Here is a 9,656-nt window from a genome sequence, read left to right on the forward strand (position 1 = left end):
CAATTATTTGGGCATTTTTGTTGGTAGTAGTAGTGCCCCCTAGTGGTGCGTATGGGTTGACACAGAGCAACACACAGCATATGTGACTTTTACGTTCGGCAGGACTGTTGCAAAGGTCACATGTAAAAATATAGCCAATTGAGGGGGCATAATTATACTACCTGTTTACGCACACAACTCAAGTGCACACTTTTGTGACTCATTGCGCATTTATGAATTCTCTTTGCGTTTTTGTGGACGTTTGTTGCACATTTGTGACTCGTTACGCGTTAGTGACTGTGGTTACGGATACATTATACACATTTGTGGATTGAAAGATGCATTTGTAAATACTTTTGCTGTAATTGCCCATGAAGTTGCTTTTTTTTAGATTGATGGAAACGCTCAACAACGGTATTTCGGCTCAGGCTCGCATATAAAAAGAGCTGCCGTTTGTCTAGGCAAACTGCGTCATAAAAAGCCTTCAATGTTTTGAAGGTGCTTAAAGAGGCAATGTGTAAGATTTAGACCGTTTTTCATTACGGCCTGCAGGAGGTGCTTCAATTACCATTGTCCGTAGCTAAAAAAAAGACATGGCAGGAGCACCACCGCGCATTTAATATAATAGACCTACGATTATATTTAAAAGATACTGTAAGAATACATTCATTTGCAAGTTTTTAAATTGATAAAATGTTTATAACAATGAAAAACGGTCTAAGTCTTACACATTGTCCCTTAAAAGCCACAGGCTTGATTATCGATGATGCTTCAGCTTTGTGTTGTCTGTCCCCTCATCAGCCACTCCGTTACTCAGAAACCCCCACACCCAAAAATAACCAACAGCACTTCCTAGCGAGCTTTCAACAAACTGCATTTTTTCAGGTGATAAGTTTCAAAACTAATACAACAGTAACAATTGGTTAGCGGATATTAATCACCCAAATCCTCACAAGGGAGCCAATAAGTGGTGCTACATGTTTATATTCATACTTTGACCAGACTTCTAAAAATCAAAATTCAATTCAGTGTTTTAACTCATTTATTGAATAAAAATTGGACATAAATATTCGTGGACTAAAACCAGTGTAACCAGTTAACCACCCAAAAATATATTCAAATTATGTCTGCATTACATGACGTAAATAAGAATAACTGGTCAGCAACAGAACTGCTCTTTGGAAACAAAAAGAGTAAACTTGGGAGACAAAATAACTTCCTGCAACATCCCGAGCGTCTTAATGATTTTATTGGATGTTTTAATCATAGCTATCCACTGTGCTGATCGCTTTAAAAAATTAAAGCATTGACATTTGGCCAGTGGACATTATCCAACTTTACACTGTAAATAGATGCATCGCTTCCTTACGTGTGATCGATCAGGGCGGGGGCTGAGGACTAGGCTACGCAACACAACATTTTGCCCGGACAAAGCCACAGTTTAGCTAAATGTTAGCAGGCATGTGGCTTTAAGACACCCCTCCACACACTTGTGGCAAAAAAAAAAACAAGTTTCTGTATGCCATCACAAATGTAACCAAAATGTACATTCCTTTGAAAGAGACATCTTTAGAGTGAAATGAAAACCGCATTAGGGAAACCCAGAAGAAAAAAAAAAAAAACCCAAAAGTCAACGCTGGCTGGCTGGATCGGACACTACTGGAAATTTTGTACAGTCTCTGCAAGTCTCGTTGCCTCCGTGAGGTCAGCGGCGGTGTCTTCCATGTCCCGAATGTCCGCCGCTACCGCTGTGATGTTTGCTTTTGTGAGCGCGATCGCGCTCCCTGTCCCTGTCGTACGAGCGCGACCTCTCCCTGTCCCTCCTGTCCCGATGTCCGGCGCCGCGCTCGTGTTTGTGTTTCTTGGACGACGCGTCAAAGGCGCCGCGGTCTCGGTCCCTGTCCCTCTCTCGGTCGCGCTCCCTGTCAGCTTTGAGCGGCGTGCGGGAACGGGACCGAGAGCGCGAGCGCTTCCTTTTGTGGCCGCCGCTGTTGTTGTGACGCCCGCTGCTCTTGGAGTCGCTGTTGCCGTGGTGGCCGGCCTTTGACTTGAGGTGAGGCAGGAGGGGCGAGGGGGGGTGTCTCCGAGGCGAAGGACTCCGGCTGTGGGATCGCGAGCGCGATCGAGAACTGTAGGTCCCCGAGCGACTGCGCCGGCTGTTGTAACTGAAAGACATGGAAGGCGGACGGGAAAATGAGCATGAAGGCAGCCGCGCCACAAGCCGTGTTGACTTACTGTCTGCGGGGGGAACGAGATCTGGATCGCGAACGCGTTCTGGATCGCGAACGACTGCCGCTTCGGCTGTTCCTCCCGATCTTTGCCTCCTTCCTCAATCTGACCCCAAGGATGAAAATAGAGCGTTACGGTATGGAAAATGATCGTTACACCTAATTACAAATAAAATTCATTATTTACTACAAATATATTTTTGCTCCTCTATGCTAGAAACTTTGAATGACCTAAATCATCTAGCCGACCAAAGGCACAAATAACTAGAAATGCACCAAATTTTCTGCAATTGAAAAATGTCGACAGTTCCCAGAAGGAATAAAATGCATTTCTGGTTAAGATGAAACCAAAACAGCAAGTCCAAAACCAGGTGTCGTGATGATGCAAAAACCAAGGAAGACTAATACCACAGCAAGCGCGTGATGCGAAAGTTAACTAAACAGCAAAAATACAGGGACAATACAATAAATGTACTAAGCTTTTATTTTGAAGTAGGCCTTCTTAACTTTGCTAGCGGTTTGTCTACCTTGAGCTCAAAACGCAATATTTATTGCTGTCACCCTTACCAATGTCAACACGCGGCCGTAAAAAAAATAAACAACATCATCAAGAAAAAAAATAAATAAATAAAAAAATAAATCGCTGATTAGGGAGATTAAGATTTGAATTTTAGAAACAAAGAGTTAAAATACATCGAGAGGTTCCAAAGTCATTGCCTCCTCATCTGGACTCACCCGCTGTTATTTAAAGACAGTATATTTTGGTATGTAAACTTTTGCCATGAAAGAAAATATTACATTATAACACAGGTGCCAAGGCCAAGGGGGCCAGGTGCAACCCACCACACCCTTTTATGAGACCCGTGAAAGGCTGATCTGACCTCAAGTTTCTGGTTAAAATACCAAACTTGCAAGTTGTCAACATTTCTTTGTTTCTGTTTTTATTGACAGTTTTTACTTGCGCATTTTAAAACTAGCTGTGTGTAACACGCACACGTAATTTTTTTTACTTGAGTCAGGCAAAAGTGCTTTTGCAGAGTATGTAACCTTGTGGCTTCAACTGTATAAACATACACAGATATACAGATGCATGCACACACACACACACACACACTTCCATTTGACTAACCAATGTCATTTGGAGGCAAGTTATCTCCAAATGAAAGCATTCTGATGTGTGACGCGAGTGGGATTTCTTACCCATTGTGGGGACTTTTTGTCATCTGTGTGCGGCTATCTGGCTCCTTCTTAACAGCTTTGACCGTTTGGCTGTTAGGTGACTTCTCTTCCACTTTGACCACATTTGGGGAAGAGGGTTTTGAGGCAGGCGAGAAGCCCCCTTGACCGGTCAATGCCGGAGTGCCGTCTGGATTCAGTCCTTTTGCTTTCAGCTTAGCTTCGGCCAAAGACATCTTCCTCCGGTCCACTTCCTTCTCCAGCTGCTCATAGTTGGGCTGAGGAACAAGTTGAGAATTTAACACTGAGCCTCACATGCAATTTTGCAGCACTTCCATTGTTCTTGTCATTGAGGGGGAAGAAAAAAGCATGTGTTTGATGTTTTACCTTCTTTCTTGTGTACAGTTTAAGGGTGGTGATGCAGACTTCTTTAATGTCGTCATCACTTGCCCCGAACAGAAGATACCACTGAGGTTTGGAGGGTAGGGGAATCTGCGAAAAACGGAGGCTGGTTGCTTCAAAATTCCTCAGCCCCATGGTACTTTGTTATTTTAAAAACCCCCTCACCTGCAGAGCTCGGGCAGCAAGGAATATGCAGGCACAGGCAATGGTCTCTGCTTGGAACCGCACAAACACGTTGGTCCTCAAGCTGTCGTTCATGTAATTCCTTTAAAAACAAAGAAGAGCAAACAAAAACACATAGCATCTTCTCTAAACAAATTCATTTGCTTACTCTAATTAACCGCAGAATACAGTGGTACCTCAAAAAAGACACTTGAAGGCTAATTAACACGCCCATGTATAATGCTTTTAAGAGGAACTTGAGACATTCATCCCACACCAAGGCTTAAATCCTGATTTATGACAAAGACAGCAGACTTTGTGTGCGCATCAAGCATCCACACAAGACTTAGTGCCGATACCCCAAAATGAGCAAAACAACCTGCCGCTGACGACTGGTCACAAACACAGCATCAAGATGATTTGCACAATTTACTTAGGTGCTATTTACATTCAATTTTGCACATGTGGCCACAGAGACATCCAAAATGTTAAACACATTTGAGTTTGATGCTGGGGGTGGTGGACACATGCCGTAGCTATAGATTAAGTGCTTGAGAGGAAAATCTGTTAGACAATTTTCCTTAAATGGTGCAGTTTTTATCATTTTCTTCCACATCATTATTGCAGTATTTAAGCCTTAGAATTAGAATGACACACTTCTAGTAGTGTGATAACGAAGTGGTCATGCCGTGCTGAATTTTGTCATATAGTCACCACCTGGGTAAATTTTCAGCTCCCTAGTGTCTTTTTTCAAAGCTTTCCATTTTATGTAAATTGTCATAAGATCAAAGGATTGGACAAACTACTGCAAGGGTTAAATGAGCTGCATGACACCCCCCCATAAAAAATATATATACAACTTTTTACATGCATGATTGACTTAGGATTTATGTAATGTACTAAAGGTTTAAAGGGTGTCAATTATGGATTAGATCATTCCATATAAAAATCGATGTAAAAATATTTCAAAAACCAAATTTGAGGTACCATTGTATTGCAGTATCCGAGTCAAATGTTGCACTGCCAAAGATAGGAAGAAATAGATAGGGTTTACATAAACTTTGCAGGGTCTATGTTTAACTTTGTCCATTTCTCTCTGGGGATATCCATGGGAATATCAATCACAAAACTTCCTTCTGAAAGCCTGCCAGCCTTTAAAACACCCTGCTGAGCGCAGACTTGGTGATAACATGCCATTGGGGAACATGCAAACACATATGTAGGAAATGTGTCTAAATCACACACATATGCTTAGATCTGAAGGGACACTGAAGCGAAAGCATTTCAGGTCCAACATGCGCCAAAGCTAGTCCCAGGGAAGTCAAGTTTTTATAAGCTTACAAGACCAAACTTTGCCACCGTAACTGATACTAATCTGCAATTTTCCAAGATTAAACTAAATGTGGTGACATTGAAAAACAAGACGTATATCGGGCAATAACATGTTTAAACAATGTCAATGGAAGACAGACAAAAATGATTTAAACAAAATGGAAGAGGTAATAGTCTAAGAGGGGCAAAATGGTGAAATAGCAACAACAAAACTGAAAACCAAGCTCTAGAATACTTGAATGTTTGTTTGGCCAGTCAAAACCACAAAAATATAATAATCAAAAATCTTTGCAATGTTACCCCAATGTGCGCTCAACTTAAATATTTAACACTGTCATTCTCTGGCCTCAAGAGTTATAGGACATTTAGTGAGCCACAAGATACTTTAATGGCTCGGCATCAAAAACTATGCCAACAAGACAACATGGCAACTTTGTTGAATAGTGACGGGTGCAGGGCAAGAAGGGTCCCGGGAGCCAAAACCTGAGAACTGGATCCGCCTGCAAAATAGACATGTCTGGACAACACGTCAGTTGGGGACATGACTCACACTAGGCTATTAAGTTTTTACCTGCTCCAAAAAAAAAAATCTGGTCAATGCCAAATAAAGGTAAACTAAAAAGTTAAAAAAAAAAAAAAAGTATAAAAAGGCTTGGCACAAAGAAAAATACAAATCCTTGTGGAGAGCCAAGAGAAAATAAGACGATGTAGGCTGTTGGGAAAGGCCCGAGCGCCCCCTTCAACGACTCTCAGCATTGGGACTGGCTGTGTGGAGAGGGCAGCCAGCCAAAGGGGAGAGAGGCTTCCTGAGGTCATGTGGTTGGAGGAGGCAGAGTTCAGAGGTTCTTTATGTGACTTACCAGCACGGACTACCCTTTAATCAAAGAGTAGAGAGAAAGGACAAAGTTAAATCACGCTCCCTGACACCATCGACAATTTACAGCAAGGCCACATTAAGGGCACACGTGTGAGATGTCACAGGGGTGCAATAATAGAAATTGCAGGAATACGTGAAGTGGGGCATATTGAAGTAAACATGGGCAAAATGTTTTAATGTGCTTAAAAAGCAAACGAGGATGTCTGAATAGTACTGAACAGACAGATGCAGCTTTCCACCAAAATAAGCTTTAATGATGACAATCAGGTGGCCTTTAAAACATTTCAAGGTTCATCTTTAGCCCAGGCCCCGTGTCTGTCTGCTGAAACTTGTCTGATACAAGAGAGGAAGTAGCTGAATGTGAGGTGAGTGGGAAAACAGATGAAACTCACCAGGCAGTCTGGACCAGCGTTTGATTCTTTTCACACTCCAGCACTTGCAAGTACATGACAATTATCTAGACAAGTGAAGGGGGAAAAAAAGTTTTGCAAATTATTATCCTTGAAGTGACATGTAAGTATCGCTACATTTTAAAATCCAGTGCAGGATGAGACCTTACCTTGTGTGGATGCTTGACGTGCACACAGAAGCCCAGTTCCTTGAGAATACGCCGCTCAGCTTTGATGACTTGATTTTTGGTGTTAATGTAGTTCTGATCAAGAATCAATGAACTTGGAGTCCTAGTTTACAATGGAATCAAAATAAAAGATTGTTCCCTTCCTCGGACAACCTCAAACCCGCCCACAAAAAGAACCCTTCTGTTTCAATGTACTCTATTGTTCTATTTTTCCCTATTCCAACCAACTCTCAGCAGATTTGTTAACTGCATGCCTCTGACAGTCTGCTGGGATTTGAAGACTTCTGTGGTTCTGTAAGCTTATGGGATCTGTAGCTGTCAAACTCAATCACAGCTTGTCACATAAAGCATTGAAATATCATCCATGATCGTTGCATCCAAAACCTAAAACTACACATTCCTTTGGACAAATAATTCATATTTTAACCACCTCACTTTAGACGACTAGTTGCAAAATGGGAAAATGCACACATGTTTCTTTACAATGTTGAACTTGTTATAAACAAATGTCAAGTCATTGAAAAGCTTAAAGGATTGGCTCAAATGGAATAGGAGTACATCTGCTAACTGTATGTGTTTGAGTATGCCTCCAAATTGTGATAAACCTACAATATGTAATGCATACAACTGATAAGTAAAATATAATGTTACCAAAAAGGCTTAAATCCAGATTTGTGAAAAACAGATGTTGGCCTAAAAGGCAGGTAAATAATTGTCTCAAATGTCAACAGTACTATTCTAAAAATTTCGACTTAAAAACTGAAACTCATCATGATGAGGTTAACAAGACACAAAATGGCAAAAAACGTGGCAATGGGCGGCGTCATCAAAGATACCATGGTAACCATACCAAAAGATATTGGCTTTTTTTTTTTTTTTTTGCAACGAACAAGATGATATTTCAAAAATAGCATTAAAGACAGCTAGTGAATGGGTTTTTGCGCTAAAGGCACAATCAAAAAAAGAGAGCTACTTTACCCAGCGGTTTGTAGATTGTTGGACAGATACCCAAAGCTTAAGACTGAACCACAGAAGTCTTCAAGGAGCCCAGGGGGCCAAGGACCTCCGGCCAACCTGTCATCCCCGATCCCAGTGCCCCGAGGTGGCGCAGACCACGGGCGTCTCCCACAGGAAGGGGCCTGGGCGAGGAGATAGGCCCCCTTGGATCATGGTTGTCATGCCGACTGCTTCATCTTACGTACCATTCCACATCACCCAGGCTTTGGTAAATGTAGCTGGTCGCTGTTAGTTGGTTGCAAGGGAAAAAAGAAGCCAAGTTAATGACGAGGTCTCATTGCAATGTCATGAACACACTTCTAATCAGAACTAAAATTTTAGACTGCCAAATCAATGGAGCCATATGCTTAAGATGCTCTTGAGTTTCGATGACAAACTTAGGTGGTGGTCAAAGCTAAACCGTTAAATGAGCAAATGCATAATTGTGAGAGAAACTGAAAAGTTTGAACAAAGAGTTCAGTGATCAACAGAAGGGCACTTTTATCAACCAGAAACACTTTTAAAGTTCTTCAGGAAAATTATAACGCTGAAATGTGTAAAGAGAAATATGTTCAAATGCGGGACAAATCCACCAAAAACTGATACTTACTTTTTCACTCTAATCTGCTTCAGGTGATGAAAAACGTTGATAACATCTCGTATTCGCCTGGGTGCTTCTTCAATCTTGGAGGCCAAGTTTATACAAGCCATTGCAACAATCTAAATACAAAATGAAGCACAAGGTTGCAAGAAAGGGCTCGTCGAAGAAAAGAGAATACCACCGGAGGCGTATATCCTTTACGATCGCTTAAGAGATGCCGCCAATTATCCATAAGTGTAATTGACAGTAACTTTGGAAATACGTTGAGGGGATTATTCGGAAACAAATGTCAAAGGGGATTAGGCCGCGTTTGAATGTATCCAACATGGCGCCCGCCAACGTTTCACCAACGATACGCTAGCATGAGACGGCAGCAACGGCCTAGCAACTTGACAACACTCAACTTTACTTACCTCAAAACTATGTTTGACGAAAGACTTTGAGTAAAAGAAACGATGAAAAAGCACCTGCCCTGTAGCCATCGCCACCTGAAGAAAATACATAATTATTCAGTTTAACTGCCGAAGGAGCACAATAGATCGAGCGCCATTTTGACTCCACCACGCCAACGACATAGCAAGCTAGCAGCTAAAAGCTAGCAGGCCGCGGCCGCTTTGTTGGACAAAACAGTGCTCGTAACACGAGATTTCTTAAAACACTTTGAATATATTGACCTGCGGCAAACGAAGGAGAATACCGGCCGACTGGATCAGCTCACATCCCAGGATTCGAAGGTCGGTTTCGGTGTGGAGGTCAAGGCCGTCGAGCATTGACGGCGTCGGAGAGAGCCTTTCCTCGGGAATGAGAGAGTTATCGATCGTAAGATGTACTTCGGAGTAAACTTTGTCCCCAATTAGGATGCCATCGTTGTTTGTTGACGCGGTTGAAGATACAGAAAGGGGATCTGTGGCCATCTTCATTAGGAATAAAACGACGACGACGACAGAGATCGGGCAGTAAGACGGAAAAGGGTACCGCTCTGCCAGACGAAGATGGTGACGTCACAAGGCTGTTGGCGCGCCAGGCGTTAGTATACATCCGAGACGAAAACTAGTTTCATAGAACTCTTATTTAAAACGTTAAATACTAATTTGTTCACTTGTACGGAAAGCACGCGCCTGTGTGTGCGATTGATTTTTTTTGGTATGCGTATGTTTTATATTTCAAAGTTTACATGTCATATTTGACCTCCAAGAAATCCCATTCAAGACTGTATTAAAACAAAAATAAATGCATTCACAAAATTGTTTGCTCGGACAGGATCCTGGATAGTAAAAATGTAAAACGATTTCTGGTGAGTAAAGGAGTATATGTGTTTACATGTGT

At 41.9% G+C, this 9,656-nt stretch overlaps 1 protein-coding gene across 1 annotated transcript; it reads right to left on the reverse strand.

The window, feature by feature from the left end:
• Window positions 1-1,003: 1,003 nt before the first annotated feature.
• Window positions 1,004-9,336, reverse strand: ccnl1a (cyclin L1a). The gene is made up of 10 exons (XM_088427433.1): window positions 9,005-9,336; window positions 8,744-8,818; window positions 8,340-8,449; window positions 6,716-6,836; window positions 6,549-6,613; window positions 3,951-4,050; window positions 3,771-3,875; window positions 3,408-3,661; window positions 2,215-2,313; window positions 1,004-2,144 (listed from the first exon to the last, which is right to left on the reverse strand). Exons 1-10 carry the CDS (start codon window positions 9,248-9,250, stop codon window positions 1,685-1,687), a joined length of 1,635 nt encoding a protein of 544 aa, XP_088283559.1. The 5' UTR covers window positions 9,251-9,336; the 3' UTR covers window positions 1,004-1,684.
• Between the last annotated feature and the right edge of the window lie 320 nt (window positions 9,337-9,656).

This window comes from Hippichthys cyanospilos, chromosome 11 (genome assembly GCF_059441005.1).
Source record: "Hippichthys cyanospilos isolate Australia breed blue-spotted pipefish chromosome 11, RoL_Hcya_1.0, whole genome shotgun sequence".
Lineage (NCBI taxonomy): Eukaryota > Metazoa > Chordata > Actinopteri > Syngnathiformes > Syngnathidae > Hippichthys > Hippichthys cyanospilos.

Excerpts from the sequence above, each read along its gene's own strand:
- ccnl1a (XM_088427433.1), bottom strand. The coding sequence starts at position 9,250 with ATGAAGATGGCCACAGATCCCCTTTCTGTATCTTCAACCGCGTCAACA. Across the intron at positions 6,837-8,339 it reads AAGCAGATTAGAGTGAAAAA|GACTCCAAGTTCATTGATTC; the intron begins GTAAGTATCAGT and ends ATTGTAAACTAG. Across the intron at positions 6,614-6,715 it reads ACGTCAAGCATCCACACAAG|ATAATTGTCATGTACTTGCA; the intron begins GTAAGGTCTCAT and ends TCACTTGTCTAG.